This window comes from Triturus cristatus, chromosome 7 (genome assembly GCF_964204655.1).
Source record: "Triturus cristatus chromosome 7, aTriCri1.1, whole genome shotgun sequence".
In the NCBI taxonomy this organism is placed as follows: Eukaryota; Metazoa; Chordata; class Amphibia; order Caudata; family Salamandridae; genus Triturus; species Triturus cristatus.
The window spans coordinates 193,473,928-193,495,663 of NC_140590.1; the positions used below are offsets into that span (position 1 = coordinate 193,473,928).

The 21,736-nt window shown below is 43.5% G+C and overlaps 1 protein-coding gene across 5 annotated transcripts in view; it reads left to right on the forward strand.

Moving 5' to 3' along the window:
• Positions 1-21,736, forward strand: part of LOC146809192 (uncharacterized) — a 223,121-nt gene that overhangs the window by 163,925 nt on the left and 37,460 nt on the right. For all 5 annotated transcript variants that reach the window (XM_085614304.1, XM_085614306.1, XM_085614309.1 and 2 more), the window contains 2 exons: positions 1,351-1,461; positions 1,911-2,071. In XM_085614304.1, the coding sequence (XP_085470430.1) occupies positions 1,351-1,461; positions 1,911-2,071 (272 nt within the window). The remainder of the gene's footprint in view (positions 1-1,350; positions 1,462-1,910; positions 2,072-21,736) is intronic.

The window sequence follows — 21,736 nt, forward strand, 5'->3', positions numbered from 1 at the left end:
CCAATTCTAGCCATTGTTCATTTATTATGGCACTGGCATGCAGCGGAGACGATTATCGGTGGGAGACAAGAAAAAAAAAATATCTGAGTCAGACAGGGCCAAAAACTTGGCTCGGGTATGGCAATAAGTGTTCACATTTAGAACAGCAGATTGCTAAGCAACCATTTGCAAAGCTGAAAGGCTGGCAGCGGTTGGCCAGCCCATATTGTCAGTTTGTTTTATGTCAGGGCTTATGCAAAACGTGATTGTTTAGGGAGTATATGGGTCAAAAGGGGGTCAATCCCTGTGTCATAAGGGTCTACTCACTAAAAAATTATTTTTGGAAATGTGTGTTTTCGCAGCGGAAAACACACATGTTAAAAATGATATGCTCCCAGGGGATCATCTCTTATGTCAAGCTCGACCCCCATATACCATACTGCTTTTTTGTTTTGTAGTTTTATATAGCGCAAACTCAACCCAAAGGTATTGATGCACTTTCTTTGAGCATCAGTTACATTATACAAAGTCACTTTCACTCTTTGGCCACGGAGATGTTGGCAAACATCTCTGTTGCCATAATAATGTGCCCACAGGCTCTCAGTCCAGATGTAGATAGGGCCGATCCCCCTTTATTACATTTTCGACAGTTTTATATAGCATGAATTCATCCTACGGAGTTTGGATATGGGCTTTACATGAGCACCAGACATATTACACAGAGTAATTTTCATTTTTACCATGGAGATGTTTTCTCTCCCCTGGGGGTGCAATTGCACAATAGTCAACCCGGAGGTTGACTCATATGCCAAAAGGGCCTACCCCCACACAGTCATGTTCTTCATATGCTTTCCTTGGGGGTCACATTCTTGAAGGGAAAAAAAATCTCTTTGCAAATTTTATAAGCCCCTGGGGGGGTGAGGTTGACCCATGTGGGGTACCAAATCCCTAAAACACCAGAATCCCTGGTGTCTACTGGTCTGCCTTCTCATGGATCGTATTATTTCCCTCAGACATGGGGAGCCATCCTGGCCAAATAAAAGCCCACTAGATGAATGAGCAGTATACTAACCTCTGTTCCTCTGCTCCAGTTGGGGTGTGTGGCATCAGCATGCTGATGCCACAAATGGGTGTGTGAAGAGAATGGGGCTGAAGCAGAAAGGATTCCACTTCGGCCCCTTCCTTGATCTCTATAAAAGAAAACCTCTGGTGCAAGCACCAGAGTCGTCCTCAGTGCCAGACAATGGATGGATGCATAAATGGATTATTTGTTTTTGGCTCATTTTCGTCTTTGTCATTTTCTCAATTGCATCTCTAGTCCAGTGGCCGGTACTTATATTCTTATTGTTGTTTTTTTACTTGCCTCTCCAGATGGCATTTCGATTCTTTGAAACCAAGGAGCGTGCATCAATCTACCAGAAACACATGGTTGTTGCACCTAAGGAGGTATATGATGTGATCCTGTCCTACCTGGAAGCGAAGGTAAGAGGCACATTAGAGCAGATAATGAGGATGAGGAGTAACAATGAGCAAATCATTATTTACATTTTCGAAAATGCAAGTTAATTGCATTTTTCATTGTGTCATCGTTTCTAGTGGAAATCTCAGCTCTCACTGCTCAAAAAACAACTAATGTAGCATATCTTTACTTGATAAAAGTGTTTGATATAAACAAAGTTGAGCTTGTTGGTTGAAGATTTATGAAAGAGTACTAGAGGAGCTGCTCGATTTTATAAAATACTATGGTACATATCCTACCAGTGAATATAAACTGTAATACATTGGAGGTTAAGCAGCAGAATTGAGATCAAACAGACATTTGTTTTCATTGGCTATCACCGAAAACTGAGATACCTTGACTCAGCAATATGCATACTGCCCATGGAAAAAATGTGTCTGTGATATTTAACCCCGGGTTTCACCTCTTGCAGAAGGGAAGACCCTTTGAACTGGCAGTGGACGTCGGTTGTGGCAGTGGACAGAGCACACATGCCTTAGCTGCTCATTTTCAGAAGGTGGTTGGGATTGATATCAGCGAAGCTCAGATCCAAGAAGCCAAGCGTGTTGGTTCACCTCCCAATGTGTCCTATCTGTAAGTTAAGATGTATACCTTTAAGAGTCTGTGTTCTATGGGAAGAATACCTTTTCATCCATGCTACACCCTGGTGAAATTTAGAGTCAGACCACCTACAATGCAAACATCAAACGACACCTCCAGAGATGGAATAGTACAGGCCACTAAAATATATTTCTTTCAAAATGATCAGAACTCGAAATATTTCCAATAACATTCCAATAACAACATTTACCATGATTGGTAGATTATTGGGGAAGGCTTTTTTATGAGCCTGACTCAGGGCAAAAGCATCCTCAATATATGTCATGGTCAGTGGTGGCTGGTGATCTTTCAAACTGTTGTGACATTAATATCTTGTGGTAGCTTGTGAGCTTAGTGATTGGCGCACCATAAATACCTAGGGCCTAATTTATGAAAAGTGTTGCATCACTGGTTGAAAATAGCAATGCAGCAGTTTTTAGGCCACCCTCCTTGCAACACCACCGAAGCACCATATTTACAGTACGGAGCTCCATGGCACAGGATTGACCAGATGCGTCAGGAATCCTGACTTATCTTGTGGCGCAGTAATGACACATTGCTGGAGTGCGTTGGAAAAGTGACGCAACTCCAGCAAATGTGTCATTACACATGGGCAAGTCCCATGTAAAAGGGCCTGCGTCAGTGAACTTGTTGAAGTGGCGCAGTGAGGATTTGCCTCGAGAGCTGAGAGACACAGTGAAAAGGACAGTTTGGGATTTTACTGGAGAGGATGTGGGATTGATGAATAATGTAGATCCTGTGAAAATTTCAGTGAAAGAGGGAATTACGTATCCTAACATTCCTCAGTACAAAATGACACCAGAAATAATTGAAGGAATAACTCCTATAATTGAGAAAATGATTCAGCAAGGAGTTTTGAGAGAACTACTGAGTAGCCCGTGTAATTCACCGATAATGGGGCTAAAAAAGCCTAATGGGAAGTTCAGGATTGTACAAGATTTGAGAAAAGTTAATCAAATTGTGGTGGCATGTTGTCCTATTGTGCCAAATCCGTCAGTGATTTTGTATCAGATTCCACATGATGCTGAGTGGTACACGGTGATTGATTTGTGTCATGCTTTCTTTTCAATTCCATTGCATCATGACAGCCAGCTGATTTTTGCATTTAGGTTTGGCCAGCGTATTTTAGCATGGTGTCGTATCCCACAGGGGTATACAGAGAGTCCTTCGATATTCAATCAGTTACCTAGAATAGGTAATTATGAGAAAAATGATTTACTCTGATTGATTTTCTTTGACTAATTTTAGATAAAGTACCATAATTTTAAATACAGTGTTGGTGGTTATTTCTTGTCAATTATTGAGTACTCTATTTTGATTATTGTTGTATAGATTGTTTAGATCATGACTCAGGACAGTTACAATAACTAGGTCTTATCGACCTCAGTGTAGATGCAGGGTGTTTAGGAGTTTTTCTTTCCACAGGTTCTGTGCTGGTAGAGTATTTGAGTGTATGTTAGTAAAATGGGCCCAAGTGTATGATGAGTGTATGTGCGTGAAATTACTCTATCCGTGGAAGTAGGGAGATTTTGTACACCCCGATCTGCACCACTACTTCTACAAGCCTTTTTCACAGGGGAATGCTCACCCTGCATACATTATACCTGACGCATATATAGTGTAGCGCAGGGGTTTACAAAGTGCTGCATTTACCTAGATGTTTCACTTTGTAAATACAGCACAGTGTGGTGCATTGTTCACGCTACCACAGCATCACAAAAAGTGACGCAACAGCGGCGTAAGGCCTCATAAATAAGCCCCCTACTCTGGACTGCACTGAGCGAGCTAGCAAGGTTAGTGAAGACCAGGTTGGCAGATACTCTCTGCTTCAAGAAATGTTTTTACAAATGGAGGCAAATGATGCAAAGTAGGACATGATGTTGTGGACGCTGACTAAAAGGTCAAAGGTTTTGAAGAATCATTTTGAGGGGGCGATTCACTTGTTCCAAGAATGTTAAATAATGTAATCAAAATGGGTAATTTTGTCAGTAATTGTTTCCTACAGGCTGGCGTAGTTATTATAGGTAGATCAAAATATCTGAGTTTACAGTTTCACCTGGCCTATCACTTTTTCGTAAAAAAAACAAAAGGAATATATTTGTTGCCATCCACAAAGTGCAAACTTAGCTGAAGAAACAATGAGGAGTGGGAGCCAATCTACAAGAAGGTGTACATCAAGTAAGTATTACACTAATACATTTCACACATTTAGACATAGGTAGATTTCGTGGTTTGTCAAGAATCACAGGATGTTGAGCTTAAACATGTTGACTCGAAAGTAAATAGCTGCAGTTACTATGCCACATATGCTCCATTTAACTTCTTTCATCACTTCTACATTTCACCTCTTTTCATTTCTCCATCTTCAACTTTTAAATAGTTTGTCAGTCATGTAACAGAAAATGTACTGTAAGGGGTAACCTAACAGAAGAACAAGATAGTTTACCACTCATGCCACAGAAACCTTACAGGTATACACAGTTATTAAACTTACAACACAGCATACATGGCTTGTGGGTTTTACAAGTTTAGGCTTCAGATAGCTGGAGTGATCATGCCGCATTGCGTTATATTAACATAGATAATGAAATGCATCAACATAAGTCACAAATGACAGCAAACATCACAACAACATCAGTCAGTGCACTCTGGATCCGGGAAAATAGTATAAGCAATACATTTCTGTAATTCAGCTTGAATTAGTTCTCAAATTCGAGTTTATATCAATACGTTAAAAATGCCATTTCAGTGCTCTCAGCGGTCTACATGGCAGTAAAATAATCATGCATTCTCTCTCATATTCAAGTATTTCTTTTTGAGATATATAAACTCAAATTCAAATGCATATGCATTAATCCCTAAACATCATGCTGAGAATACTCGCAATAAACCAGTATTTGTAATTATAGTCTATGGACCAGAATTATGCCAGTGCTGGGCACCATTATTCTGAAGATATCCACAACATGCCAAGAATGGATTACAGTGTGCAATACCCAGACTTATTTAAACAGTCCTGGAAAAATAAATGAAAAAGATTTCACGTTTATTTTTCTGTATTTTCAACATGCCATTGTTTAGTATTACAAAGTAAGCTGTAAATTTCAGTTAGGAAATTTAATACACAAGGTCAAATTTATTGACACTTAGGGCCTTATTGCAAATTTGGTGGAAGTCCTACGGGCTGCTATGTCTGTGCCCTGCGGCAGGACTGCCATAACTGTTCCAACACCGCCTGCCGGATGACGATTGTAATCAGTGGTAGACGGTGGTACAGCGACACTGCAACAGCGGCGGTCTGTAAGGTCGATTTAAAAGCCTTACATGCAGACCACCACAATGATGGTGTTGTCTGCAAGTTCCTGCATGGTACTGCATGCACCATGTGGTACCATGTCACACCATGGAGGAACTGGGGTGCACAAATACCCCGATTGCACCCTCAGGACCTAGAGTGGCAGGGGCCCTGTTGCTGCCTCTGCACCACCCTTTTGGAGGTGATGCAACTGCCAGCATATTCTTGCCAGAAAAGGATTGCCGCCTGTTAGAAATGGGATCTCTGGTTGGCTAAGGCTTGCGCCAAAGCCAGGCAGAGACCACCATTCTAGTCAGGGAAAGAGAGTTACACGCCAAAGATAACCCCTGCTCACCCCCTTGGTAGCTTGGCATGAGCAGTCAGGCTTATCCCGGTGGCGATGTGTAAAGCATTTGCGCAACACACATAGCAACAACATACTAAGCACACCACAAAAGGAACTCCACATAAGGTTATATATAAGAATAGCCTTTGTATTATCATAAAACACATTAGATGGTAATCACACAATATACACTGTGCCAACAGGCACTGGGCAATATTTACAGGGGAATATATACACACGACAGGGCCACGTGGGCCACTGTCGGAATCATCACTTGGTAAAAATGGTAAAAGTAAGACATATCATGCACTTAGAACCCAACCAGTAATTACTGGCAAACACTATACTCAGCATCATACTGTAACATAAATCATATCATGTACAGTATCACATCAGGCGAGAAATATATTGTGCGCCAACCCCATAAGCCTAAACATAGTAGACCATAATCTCCTAAACGTAACTCACATTAGGAAATGAACTTACTAACATGAACCGCAGTAGGGTATAACTCATACCTAAACCACAGTAGAGAATAAAATGAAACATAACACAGTAGGTAAAACCTCATAATCATAAAAAACACATTTTTAGAGGTAACCAAAACAGGGTGCTTAAATCATACTACATGAATCACATTTCCTAGCACCATAACTACCATTAGGGCCTGGCGTCCTATAAATCTAACAGTCCCCTTGGCCAATTGGCCATCTATAAGGGGCTCAAATGCCCTAGGTCCAAAAGTCAGGGCGCGCTGCTAATGCAGCAGGAGTCAGGGGTGCGCAATTGCGCAAACCTAAACGTAGCAGCTGGCACTAAGTGCTGCGCAGCTGTGAAGAAAAGTACTGGGGCAGAGGAGTGCATCTCACTCCCAGCGTAGAAGACATGTCTCCAAATAAAGAACAACCTAAACGGTGCAGCTGCCCACTACTTGCTGGGCAGCTGGGAAAGTTAAATATGAGGCATGGGCGCTCAATGGCCCTTTACCCAAATGTGCCCCCTTCATTGCAGCCACACAGGACTCTGAAAACAATTATGCACAAAACAGAACTTGCCCCCAAGAACGGTGCAGCTGCCCTCTCGCAAGCGAGGCAGCTGTGAAGAGTGACCAAACAACAGGGGAACAGCATGGACCCCTCTGGGCCCTCTTAAAATAATTATGCCACCGTTGAAGCCACCCGGGGCTCTGAAACAAATAATGCCCCCATAGCGCTGCTGCTGACCCCTGCAAAGTGGGGCAGCTGGAGAACAATGGCCAATATGGGGCAGCACGGGCCCACAAATATGGCCAAACAGTGGAGCCTCCTAGGCTCTATAAACAAAAGCATGCCCCTTTATCGTTGGAGCGACCCCCTATCAGGCCGAGGCCGCTCAGGACATAGGCAGTGTCACGGTGCCTTGATCAGCATCCCCCACCTAGAGCCCTTCACTCACCGGCTCCTGGGGGGGGGATTCTGCTCTCCTCTCTTTGGGTCCGGCGCCGGGGCTCTCTCCTCAATCACGGGAGCCCCGCGCTGCTATCAGCGGCCTTGGCCGCCACTTCTGCACTTCACCCGAGCCCCCTCCTGGGACCCAGGACTTTGAATGCAACATGCAGGGCGAAAGCTGCGCTATATAAGTTTCACATCAATCAATCAATCATTTCCTCGATGGTGCCGGGGCTCCCAAACAGGTCACGGGAGCCCTGCTCGGATCCAGAACTCCCGCTTCACCTGCAGCTTCTGGGCTAGATGCGTCCTGCCCCGCCTCGAGTCAGGCTGTTTGCCTGACTTCTGGGCCGGCCGTCCTGCTTTCCCCGGGTCGCGGCGGTCATTCTATTATAATGCAGGGTGGGCACCCGCAATAAATTGAAGTATAAGCGGGGTGGGCACCCGCATGAAATTAAAATGATCGCGGCATCAAGCGGGGTGGGCACCCGCGAAGTAAAGCAAAATGCGGGGTAGACACCCACCATTGAGGCATAACGGGGGGGATCCCCTATGCTGGGGATTCCCTCCCAACACGATCGCAGCCCAGCGCTGTAGGGGGGAGAGCAGGAGCGCTCCTTTGGCTCCAAATAAAGCAACAAAGCACTCACCAGGAGCAGGCAAAACTCCTGTAGCAAAGGAGAACCAGTCCAGGAGAGGTTTCAGGGACAGATTTGGGCCCAGGGGCCAGCACACAGGGCCCTCCAGCAGGGAGGCAGCCCCCATGGCGGACCCTCCTGGGCCCCAGCAGCAGCAAGCCCCCTCCTCCGTCAGGAACAGGAACACTGAACATTTTCATGGGGTCACAGCCCCTATATTTATACAACATTTTCCCTTTGTGACACAGCTCATGGCTGGGGGAAAAACCAGACACAGCTGGTTTGGGGGAGCTTTGGAGCACTTTGTTGTGCTCAGCTCCTCTCTTCTTTTCCCAGGACAGGCCAGGGACATCAGACGCACCACAGGAGGTGGAGCCAGCATTGTGGAGGGAAGGCACAACCCTTTTCAGGTCCCAGGTGCAACTCCTCCCTCCCATCTACATGCAGATCTCTCCATTCACCACCGGGTAGACTCACCCTGGCTCCTGGAATTCCCCAGCCCTCTCTGCTCCTGTCAATCACAAGCCAGACATGCAATTCACATCATGTAGGCAGACACACAGGCACAGCACACAGAAATGCCAACTTCTAAAAGTGGCATTTCTAAAATAACCACAATAAATCTGTGCACACTATTGCGCAACATTTATTCTCACGAGTTCGCACATACTAAACTTGACCCTGCACTCCCCTCATACCAGGAATTACCATGGACACTCCTATCCCCCATGCATTCCTATGGGAGGGCAGGCCAATCTCACCATACGCTTTCAGAGTGCGCACACACTTTACAGTGGGCCACAGTGCAAAAAGTGCGCAGAGGCCTAAAATCACTACCACCATGACAGAGTTTAAGGAAAAAAGTTCAGGGGTGGACCTGTCAAAAAGGGCCAAGCCCAACACCGGCCCAGTGGGATCCTAGAAACCAGTGGCGCTGGAGGTCTTGTGGCAGTCGACTGCCGCAGTTGTAATACTGCAGGTGGTCCCGCAGTGAGGCAGTGGTAAGACTGTCACCATGACTATTGCAGTCCTATGGACTGCTATAGTCACAATAAGGCCCTAAGAACACAATATCAATCAGAGCTCTATGACAAAACTGCATTCTATCTATATTTGCGTTGATGTTTCATAATTGGACCATGTATATTTTCTTGCCAGTATACCAATAACCTTTAACATTTTTCAGACATTTTGTTCATAACTTCCATTGTGAGACCAAAGACCTGAAGATATATATTTACATTCGATTGAAATGGGTAGATAGTAATTTGTTGCTGCTGCAACATGTTGCTGCAGTTGTCGCCTTGAGTGCAACGGTATGCGCTGACATGGTTCCTGTGCTCACTGTGCCACTGGAAACAAGCCATTCCCAACTGATAAGCCCTAATCAGGACAAAACAGGACTTGTGTTGTTTGTGTTCCAGTTCAGGGAGGATCTAGTGTGGCAGTTCTGGCAGGCCTGTTACTATTGGAGCAGAGTAATCAAAGGCCTCCTATTGGATCATGTCTATATAAACTTGACAAATATGGTGGTGAATGAACCAGAACCTGTACTCTGGTCAGATCACCTGCTGATCCAGTTTTTTATTAAAAGGTCTGGGCAATATTCACTTAGCACCCCCTCTACCAGGCTGATCAGACTGTGGTCCAAATTGGACATTACATTCTGGTCGAAAGCTCTGCAAGCCTCTTCCTGGAGTTTGGTTGGGGACATAGATGCCATCTATTGGGCGCTCAAAGAATGAAAGGATTTGTCTCTTTAAACACTTATCCTACAAAGACCCTAAATATCCTCTCAAACGAGCCCTGGTATGACATGGTTCACTCCAGAAATCATGGACCTGCAAGAGAGAGGAAAGAAAATAGGGGGCACACTATGATGAAGATCATTTATAAAAAGGCATTGAAACAATATCAACACGGAACAGTGGAACAGGCAGGGGCAAGATGGTGTTTGTGTAGCATTCCAGTCGCTAACCACTCCACCCCTCACCAAAACTCACTAGCCCTATGGCCGACTGTAACACTTCAGCTATGAGAGGCTCAGTGAGAGCCCAGTGAGATAGTGGAAAGCCGGCTGAATAGCATTGACACTTTAGAATACTCCAGGCTCTATAGTCATTGTATTTTAGAGCATAGCGCTGGCCGAAAGTGCATTTTCTACCTGACATCCGCAGCTTCTTTTAAACTGATCCGAAAGCTTTTGCGGGTATTGTTGGGAGTCTGAGCTCAGCAAGGAGGCCCCATCGAGCAGATGGCAGGAAGAGGGGCAAAATCACTCAAGGATAGACCCTCAGCTGCAGCGGCAGAGTGCCAAGGCTTCACTAACATCTGGCGAATCCACAAATGCTGCTCCTCCCACGGCACAGCCAGCAAACAGCCGGGACCTGAGCACTGAAGGAAGAGGCAAAAAAGGAGAAGAACTGGCCGGCAGAGGGAGATCGGAACCTGATATGGGGAAGAAATTATTGCAACAACTTGTCTAGGAGAGACATGTGACAGCATCCGTTGAAGGGCAGCCCTCCATACCTGAGCTGTTTTCTCTCACTAGAAGTAAGGGGTAAAAAAGCATGCATGTCCCGGCAGTCCCATCAGCCCGTCTGCTCCGTCTGCGCTAGATCTCACTGAGACTGAATTTCCAGGACTGTTTCCTGCAAAGTAGATAGAAGTAAGTGGTGACTCTGTTAAAACTGCTATACCATCTCTGGTTTCAGCACTGACTTACCTGTGATACCAGATGGGTAAACAATTGTAGAACAAGCAGAACACCCCAAATCTGGGACGGGGGATGCTCTTTCTGATCCTGTAGAAAAGCCAAGCTACGCTCTGTTGGAGCATGGCTCTCTGAGAGGCCCAAAAGTGTCAGCGTCCCAAGAGCTAATGGGGGAAATACTGGAAATTGAATCATCGAGCCCCACTCTGTCAGACACGAGCAATAGCAGCTCCCTGGAGGAATCTTCGCTAACTACTAGAGAAAAGAGTTTGTCCAGCAGAGGGGAGGGGAGGAAAAAGTCCTCACACTAAAGAAAAAAATTATCAAGGATTAGTAAGAACTCGAGCTCCCGACAGGATGGATTATGTACAATCTGAGATGGGACTATTTGACAATTCAGTTGCTCGAGCAGCGACAGTGGAGAATGGAGGAAGTGGTCACCGAAGGTCGGGCAGAATCCATAAGCACTACAGTAGGACCAGAGTTCTCTAATTTGGTAGAACCCTCCTTGTCGGTTATTTTGGCTTCTATCAAACAGTTGCAGGAAGAGGCCAGAAATGATAGTCGTCGGGCCTGACAAGCCTCCAAGAAGCTACAGGGGGCAGTAAAAAAGATAAATAAAACCTGCTCAGAGATATCAGAAAGAATGACAAGGGTGGAAGCTTGTACAGAGACTTTTGAAATGGAGGTGGTGGAGCTGAAGAATTAGAGGATATCCCAAGACCCTAAGTTAACTGATATGATATGAAAACTAGAAGAGCAGGAACATAGGCAGAGAAGAAACAACGTGAGACGTTTTGGGTATTCTGGAAGGCTGTGAAGGAGGGAACTCCAGAGGATATATAGTAAAACACCGAAAGGGTGCCTTTCCAGAGCTCATAGATTGGGACTGGGAAAAAGAAGCACAAAGTGCGCATCGATTCCCTCTAATGCTTAAGAAGCAGCAAGCTGGTAACACTGTATACCCCTGGGCAGTACTGGTGTAATTTGGCAACTTTTTGCTGAGCGCTAATACAAAAAGAGAGTTTGAGGGAGTGTTCTGTTTTGCAAGACCAAAATTTGCCCATGCCACAGTGGAGAGGAGGTGGCGTTTAAGACAAATGTTTTCACCATTTCAGAAATTGGGGACTGAAGTATACCTACAAAACTCAGCCAAATTGAAAGTTGTTTTTAAGGGGCGTACACAAAGCTTTTTTCCTGAGATTGAGGCCCAGGACTATTTAGATAAATTGCGGCGGGTCCCGATATATGAGCTAAGGCCAAAGGCAATAAATCCTGAAGAGGGAAGGCTAACTTGAAGGCTAACTATAGGGGAATAGGAATTCAAAGTTGCCTTGCAAATAGGGCGAAAAGAAAAAAATGGGTATTAGTATTCACTGTTAGGATATGGATAAGTGGTCACAAAGGTTTTAATGGCGGTGATTAAGGAGGTGAGTAGGTGGGGTGGCGAGTTTGGTACCACAGACTTTCTCACGCAGGCCAGGCCTGGTTGCTCACATGTTGAGAGAGGGTGGTTGGGTGGGGGGGCTGGGCCCTGAAGGGTTGGGAGAGTTTCTTTGATTAGTATGAAGAGACATGAATACAGTTAAGAGGGGGAAAAGGATCTGGTGTTGCACCCAAGAAATCTTAGTGATCAGTTAAGAGGGGGGAAAAGGATCTGGTGTTGCACCCAAAAAATCTTAGTGATTAAGAGACAAGATCCGGTCTGTAAAGTACTGTAATGGAAGGAAAACGGAAGGTGTTCATTCCCTCGAATATTATTTGCTGATTGAACAATGTTAAGAAAAGAGCTAGAATTTGGTGCTGGAAGCAGATATTATGTGTCTGCAAAAGATACACATCGAAGGCTCACTGAGAGATGTGTTAAATACACTTGGTTATAGACTAATAGGTGGGATGTCACAAGGGGCGTGTACTAGGGGGTTGCAATCTTAGCCCGAGGCAGTTGGATAAAGTTCTCGCCATTACAGACTGATACGAAAGGCAGATGGGCTATTGTAATTTGCCACCTTATTAGCTAAGACAAATTTACGTTGTGCACGATTTATGGCAGTATACTTGACAATCCCTATGTTTTTGAGTAGATACCTAATGAACTGACTCACTGACCTTTATCAATTGTGTTATGTGGGGATATGAATATTAATATGCCCAGTAACTGGGATATGGGAGCACATCAAAAATATATAGGCCCAACTAGGGGTAACCTCAGCTAGGGCAGCAATCAATGCGATTTTTGCTAACAGGGCAGAAGAGAAGATCACGGTTTGGAAGGAAAGATCATATGAATGTAGTGATCAAGTAGGGTACCACTTGGCAGTCAGAGCAAGATAGAAGAGGATGACTAGTGAGGTGCGAGAAATTTGAGAACCTAGTCTTGGGCTAGTCTCTGACCCCAATAAGATTAGGGACACATTTAAGATGTATTACCAATCCCTGTATTCTGAAAATATTAAAATAGTGTGATGCAGACAGAAGAGCTTTTGAGAGGAGCATCTTTAAAAAAAGATGAAAGGGAGTCTCTCGAAGGGCTTTACACTGGGGGGAGATCTATTTACTGTTGTTTTGGGGCTGACTTAATTCTTTTGGAATTTTATAGAACATGTGCACCCCAACTGAAAGACCATATGACCACACTATTTAACCAAATTTATAGTGGAGCTTCTCCCCCAGGGTCATTGTCTATTGCCAAAAGGTTTGTATTTCTGAAAACGAACAAACGTCCGGTAGAACTGAGCTCATACCGTCCAGTAGTGTTAATTAATGAAGATTCAAAAATTGCATCCAAAGTTCTAGCCACACGACTAGCGCAAGTAATATCAAAGCTAGTGTCCAAATGAGTGGAGGGACACTACATACCATATCGGGAGAGAAATATCACTTTTTAATGCAGCGCAGGTGTCAGGAGACCCTATGGCCTTAATCCTACTAGATGCGGAAAAGGCATTTGATAGAGTCTCCTCCCACTTTCTCTGGCAGACAATGCAGGCCATGGACATTGGGCTAGACTTTATACAGGGAATTAAAGCCCTACATTACAAGCCTGTAGCTAATATCTGTATTTCAGGGGATATGACCTGTTGTGATTTCCCGGGGGACACAACAGGGTTGTCCTTGCCCTTCATGTCTGTTTGCATTGTACATCGACCCGTTTATATGAAGTAGAGCAAAATACTGCAATTCCACCTATAGGAGTTCAAGGGTCTGAAAGTAAAATTGCTGATGATATAGCTTTAGTGACCCTAAAACCAGAAATTGCTCTTAAAATAATTGAGGAGGAAGCCTTATATTTTGGGGAGATTTCTGGCTATTCTTTAAATAAACAAGACCCAACTTGTTATTAATGATAAGATCTTAATGGTAGACAAATGAGTGGTCAAAAATGTGGTTTATGTGGGTGTCTGCATATCAATTGAAATGTATCAAATTGTAAATGAAAATTTGGATCCTCTTAGAGGGAAGATGCAAATGAGTGTTTCAGATTGAATAATTTGCATCTTGCAATGATTGGAAGATGCAACGTGATGAACATTATTTATTTCCCTCAAATCTTATATTTTTTTAGATCTTTTCCCCTGGAATTTTTAAACAATTAACCAAAGGCAGTTGATGTCATCTTTACAAGGTTTTTATGGGCTTATTCCAAACCTAGAAAGGCTTTGAAATATCTCTCATACCCGAGAGAAAGAGGTGGCTGGGCCTTACCAAATCCTAAATTGTATTATTGGGCCACCACACTGCAATACAGCTTTATCTTCTTAGGGAACCAGCAACGAACTAACCTCCAAAACACGTCCCTTCCACATTTGAGTTGTTAATTGGTAGGGAGGCATAGGGATGCCTTTGGAGACAATTGGAGCTGAGTTACTATAAGAAGTACGTGTCTCCTAGGAGTCTATAAGGAATGGTCATTGTTTCGTAAACTGATGTGTCTAGGAAGACTGAATTGCTATACCCAATCTTGCCAGAAATGTTTAGGGATGGGTATATCCAAAGTTGGGTTCAAACAGGCATTGATAAATTAGGTACATTTTTCTCTCCTTGTGGCATCGTAATGTTCAATGACCTGAAGTTAGAGTTTGATATTAATAATAGTTTTTTGTTTTTTAAGTATTTAGAAATAAGAGACTTCCTGATACCAAAAGTGGCAGGTACTGGCAAATTGTCCCTTTGGTAAGGTTAGATCCATAAATGACCCTTTGTCAAGGGTTTCAAATGAATACTATTATGAGAACAAGGGGTTGCCTGACAGAAAAGTCTTCCCGGTTCTCTCAGCCTTCCCCCAACTTTGTTGTAATACTGTCTGGGAAGCAGCAAAAACAGTTAAGTCTGGTTCTCCCCTTGATTTAATGCCTATAGACATTATGATTAAAGTAACATACACTCTACTTCCAGTTCTCACTAGCATGTTCAAAGTATCACTGGAAAATAGGCTTCAGACCGGGACACAGTACGGAGATGGCTTTGCTGCTGGCTACAGAAGACCTGAAGAGAACTTGATCAGGTAGGATCAACTGTGCTCATCCTTTTTGATTTGAGCACATCTTTCAACACTGCCCCAATCCATCCTTCAACATAGTCTGGAGATGTTAGGGATAACAGGTGAAGCATTAAAATGGTTGACCTCTTTCCTCGATAATAAAAGCTTTAAGGTTAGGGAAGACTCTTGTCTCTCAGCGGTGCATTAGTTTACCTGTGGTGTGTCTCAGGGATCTTCCCTGAGCCCCACTCTTTTTAATATATATGTACAGCTATTAGCTGATCCTATTTGCTTGTTTGGCTTGACTATGGCGTTTTACGCTGATGACACTCAAATTGTGATCTCCCTGGCACCTAATCTGAGTCAAACTGAAGTGAACTTTTCTAGCTGTCAAGAACTGAATGGCCTCTAGTTGCCTCAAATTAAATGGCGACAAGACGGAGGTCATGGTGGTCGGAAATAATCCCTCTCTCTGGGACTACTTTAATTGGCCCTTATTAATGGGGGACCGCCCGTCTCCCTAACTGGAAGTGAAACACCTAAGAGTTCTTCTGGATAATGGACTCCGATGCCAAAAAAGTTGCAGGGACTTGTTTTGGAATGTTAAGAGCCTTGATGAAGATGTGCAATGTCTTATTCTTCCACCGCTAAATTATGGGAATTCAGTTTATCCAGGCAGCCCTGCTTATGTCCAATAGGGATTACAGACTATTCAAAATGCCACAGCACGTGTTCTTCCAAACTTCCCTAAATGTCAGTCGCACACTCTGCTTTGGACAGCCCCACTGGCTGCCAGTAAAGAAAATAAATGGTTCTAAAGCTGTCTGCATTGCCCACAAGATAAAGCATGCTCAGGTTTCCTATATCCTGAGTCATCTTATAGCTCCATAACGCAATGCACGCTAGCTGAGATGAAATAACCACTATATTCTGGCAGTTCTCAGAATAAAAAGGGCCAGAAGTGAAGGACGTTCTTTTTCTTATTCGGTTTCCAAGCTCTGGAATTCCCTCCCGATCCATCTCAGAGCCAATGGCAAACTGCTCCGTTTTAGAAAATAATTAAAAACCCACTTGTTTACATAATTTCAGTACTCTGTACTGCTTGTGACTTCTGTCAGCACAAGGAAGCCCATATTTGGGAAGCTGTGCACTTGACAAGAAATGGTATATATATATATATATATATATATATATATATATATATATATATATATATATATATTCACTGAAAAAACCATAGGTTTCACACATGTTATAGTTAGCTGGACATTTTACTGATAAAAAACCAATGAAATTCCCCCGTTATAGTTACTGTAGGCAACTATAACTCACGCGACCGCAATCCTCTGCTGATGCTAATACTGTATTTAGACACTTATTTGCCCATATCTTCTTCCATTACATTTTAGCTATACATATATTACAAATATTTTTTTTTCATAAAGACACATATGTCATCAGCAGAGGATTACGGTCGCGTGAGTTATAGTTGCCTACAGTAACTATAACGGGGGAATTTCATTGGTTTTTTATCAGTAAAATGTCCAGCTAACTATAACATGTGTGAAACCTATGGTTTTTTCAGTGAATTAGCAAGGTTTTTTAAATGCTATTTCCTAACTATAACGTGTGTGAAACCTATGGTTATTTCAGTGAATTTGTACGGTTTTTTAAATGCTAAGTTACTTTACGCCATTTGTGGCGTGCGCGCCCACTTAACGCAGTTCGTTCCGTGCACGGTTTTTATCAACTTTAATAAGCCCTGTACATTTGGTGGCCTTCGGCCACCAAAAGCACAGGGGGTGAGGTCAATGTGGATAGTGTTTTTTTTATTTCGATTTTATAATTTCATGTTGCCAAAATTACGTTTTTTTTCTCTATTATTAAGCCCTGCCCATTTGGTGGCCTGCGGCCACCAAAAGCACAGGGGGTGGGGTAAGTGTGGATAGTGTTTTTTTTATTTTTATTTTTTTGCCGTAAGCGTACGGTAAGCTTACGGTAAGCGTACGGTAAGCGTACGGTAAGCGTACCCCGCGAAATTGCCGAAAAAAAAATACAACCGTTTTTGCTCTTGGGGGATGTTTGGGGACTCCCTCAACATGACTATGTGGGAGGGAGTTGTCAAAACAGCCCCGTAACATGTTTTTGGCCATCATGTTTGATAAACAACACTCAGTGCGAGAGACAAAATGGCGGACGCCGCTTCCTGGTTTCGGCCGATTCGAATGTTTACTAAGATCTAAGAGCCAATCAGAATCGCGCTCGCGCACGCCACCGTAAGCTTACGGTAAGCGTACGGTAAGCGTACGGTAAGCGTACCGTAAGCGGGCTCAGATATATATATTGATTTAAAGGCTATTTTCTCAGAATCTACTGAACAGATTTACACCAAACCTACAAAAGGCACTTCCTTGACCTAGGGACTACCTCTCTGCCAAATTTCTAGTAATTCTGTTCAGCCGTTCGGGCTGTAGCTCGTTCTAAAGGTCCTATGGAAAAATGCATGGGAAAAACGCGTTTTGGGACCCCCCTTTTATCTCAGCCCCCGCTTGACGAATCCCCCCGAGACTTTCAGGGTAGGAGCGGAGCGTAGCGCCCCACCTATTTTGAGAAATTCGCGAGGATTCGTCGACCGGCGCCAAAGTTATTCAAAATAGAATGTTGAGGTTTTCCTATGGAAACGTGGTCCTAACTATAACTACCTACTGGCGACCGCCAGTAGGTAATATATATATATATATATAGTTACATAGTTATATATATATATATATCCAAAACAAAGGGATCCAAATTCCGGGGCACACTCTCAGCGGGTGCTCGGCATAGCGGGCCGGATCCTGGCCACGGAAAACCACATTAATTATCCAAAGATGCGGCACTCGGGAAGGAGGTAATTTCAAACAGTGCTTTATTGTTTACACAGCTCAACCAACGCGTTTCAGCCTAACGGCCGTGAGCAAGGCCGTTAGGCTGAAACGCGTTGGTTGAGCTGTGTAAACAATAAAGCACTGTTTGAAATTACCTCCTTCCCGAGTGCCGCATCTTTGGATAATTAATATATATATATATATATATATATTACCTATAGCGATAGCCAGTAGGTAGTTAAAGTTAGGACCAAAGATTCTATAGGAAAGCATTTTTTGTTTTGCCAATAACCTTTGCACTGCTTGACGAATCTCCACGACAATTTCACAAAACGCCCTCTTTTTGGTTCAGTTGCAGTGGTGAAAGTTCCAGGGTGATTTGTCAAGTGGGGGCTGAGAAAAAAAATATGTAGAGTCAAGGCTGATTTGCATATGGTTGGGTCCAAATTGATGTGACATGGTGGGTGAATGGGATGCCGCCCTGAGCAGACAGAAAAAATAACATTTTGCGGTTGACCCCCAAAAGTGCAGATGGTGTTATATCCTTCTTCCAATGGTCCTTAATCCATCGAGCCATTTAAGGTTGCAGGCTCCATGGACATAAATCTTAGGGTCCTCCCATCTGTAAATGAGTCGGTGGATTAAGGGTTTTGCAAACAGGGTAATCCATCACCTTTGTGACAGAGTGCATGCCCACTACACTCTTAATCAGGCCATAAGTCCAAAATCTTTCTTTTTATTTGTAAATGAGATTTAAAAGCATGATTTAAGTTGAAGTCCTGAAGGTCTGCCTTGCTGCTTGAAGTAGAACTTGACCAACTCCTTGAACCCAGGACCACCTAAAGTGACTCCAAGGGCTAGTTTGATGACCTCCTGTGTAAGCTACTCGCCCAATACAAACCCCTGAGGCTTTGAACCCTGTATCTGGCCACTGCTGGAGTGAGTCCTAACCCTAAGTGGTGCCCTTCAGGTCCTCGACCCTTCGTAGTGGTGTTGATTGTGACCCTCCAAAAACCTGAGACTTTATACCAAAATGTGCCTTGCAAACTGACGATAAGACTGGGACCTACATGCCAACCGATCAACACAAGTTGCATTGCCTGTAGCCTGACTTTGCGCTAGCTCCAACTACTTTCTTCTCCAAAGTGTCAAATATTGTTCAGTGCAAACACTCAGCAAAGATATCCAGCCTCATGGAGCCCTGGTTTGCTGCAGCATGCAGCTTCATCCCATTGGAAATGTTCAAAGGTAAGCCAAGACTGCACGATCCACCTTGTGTATCTGATTCATGCTGCATCACAGTTGGCTTAAACTTTTGACTTTGCACCAATCTTGCATGACCAGATATATATGGTTGGTGAGCTATAAACTTCCACCCACACAGCATTCCCCAACAACACCCATTTAAAAATGGTACCTCACTTGCGTGGGTAGGCCTAGGGCCCGTCACAGGTAATGGCCAAAAGCGCAATGTGGGCACATCACATTTTTCGAGTGAAAACTGACCCTTTTTTTGCAATGTGCCTAGCTGTGGATTCGGAAACCTATCTCAGCCTGCAGCTAGGGATACCTAGCAACTATACATTTTTTTAAACTAGACATCCAGTGGAATACAGAATGGGGTGACTTGTGTGGCTCTCACTAGGGTATTTTACCCAGAATCCCTTGCAAACCTCAAACTTTGGCAAACAAAACATATTTCCCTTACATCTCTGTGATCAAAGTTCTGGAATCTATGGGGATCCAGCATTCACCAAAGTCTCCCAATAAAACTGATGCCTCACTTGCGTAGGTAGGCCCAGTGCCCGCCAGAGTAAATGTCCCAAAACGCAGTAAAAGAACCCAAGACACCTAAAGAAGATCAGTTACAAGTCGCTGATGTGTATACGAGCTTGTAGACACCAACTCTTTTTTCAGTATAAGATTCTAAAGATCCATGTTAACGTTATGCACAGTTGTAGCAACCACTGTCATCCGGGAAAGGATCTTGGTGCAGAGCAGATGTGAGTCTAGCCACACCTAGGGCCTAGTGGGACTACTTGAAAAGACAAGTTTTCAGATTTTTGCGGAATTCAAGAAATGAGGAGGAGGCTCTTATGGGCAGCAGCGGGTTGTGACATCCTTTAGCAGTGATGTAGGAGAAGGCTCAACTGCTGGATCTGGTTTTACGAATGCATGGGATTTAGGCACTGGATGAGCAAAGGTTGTAGTGTAGTTCCTATATCCCTGATAGGCTTGGCGCATTGGAATAATATACGCTATAGTTTTGACATAGGACTGAGGTCAGTATGTCTCTATAGAGTACATTACACTTAATTATTTTTGTGTGCCAGCTAACTCAGAGGTCACTAGAAACTTCTCGAATAAACAAGAAGGAATTAGTTTCTGACAACTGCATAAACATGACAACTTTGTTTCCCTTAGAATCGGAACAATCTCAGAATCGTGGAAACAATATATAATAGTTTCACTCAGTCAATCGTGCATGCTTCGTTTCTACCGAGTTACACAGAAATAGATAGATGGACGTTTTAATAAAAAGGGTTTATTGAACCGTCTTATTTCTCGTGCAAGAGATATGAACAGCTACAATCGTAAGACAGAATTCGAAGTATAATACATACAGCGTTAGCAGTAAGATAAAATAATACTGCAATAGCATGGTTTATAGCTATGACAGATATTCATAAAAATACATACATAAATAACACGGGCTAAAATGTTAATGCTCATCTGATGCTTCTAACTAGTTCCACCCCAGTGTACCTAACCTAAGTGGAGTACGAGGTAAGAAGTAGGTGCTGTTTGTCTATAGTCTAGTTTAGCTATAGTTGCCAAGATTTGCCAAAAGTCCCTCTAGGTTCTAGTCCGCTACATACCTTAGAATGAGTGAGGTTGGAATCTCTTTCCGAGTCTTGATCTCTAACACCCCGCAAGGGGAGTCAGAAACACTGGAGCTGGATTCTCTGCAAGGAAGATGACAGCGTCTGGTCAGTGCGTCAGACTTCCTTCCAAACTTGCCATGGCGAGCCACATCGTGCAAGTAGGCAGCAGAACCGTGGTTTGCCATGGTAAGTGAAGGTATATTTATACCTTGAAGGTGTTTAGGAATGCCACTATTGACGTAAAAGTCGGGCAGAAGAACATCATGAATGAACCCCTATGGAATAGATGTTCAAGCATAATAAATGAGTTCTTGGAGAAATCAATATCCAAGCAAGGGGAAGTCCTAAAGGCATTAGAGTCTGGTTTTCCAAGAACTCGTTGTGACATAGATGAACGGATGTATGTGGCCATGCCTGTATTTGGTTAGCATGGATAATGCCTAAATAAGGGTAGGATTTCTATGTCTAAATATGGGCAATGCTAATTGTGCCTACAAAAGGACATAAATCGGGAAACCTATATACGGTATCTAAATCGACAAACAACAAGGTGTCTGGAAGTTTGTGAAAGCAGATGTGATAGTTGAGGTATGCTTCAGCCAGTGGGCTGATTTCAATCATGCAGATATTGAGCTTGATCCGGGGACCTAGTATCTTGTCCAAGAGAAAGAAAATGAGCATGGTCTGTAAGGCATAGGAGAGGAAGTTGATGCTGTGAGAGCAGATGATTCTGACTAGAGAGAGAATGTATGTGTTGAAGACGTTTAGGTACATGGAGGATCCTTGTGAACTCCTCAGATCAGGTACTTGAGAGATATTGTTGCAGAGATCTTGCAGCAGGGTGATCGAGTTGGGACAGCCAATAGTGAGTTGAAATCTTTCACAATGGTAAAGATTTCTTTACTTCTGTTGTTGCTAGCATTGATGTTGTCTACCAAGGTGGTGTATTTGGTGGGCATGATCATTCGACAGGATTTGAATGGATTT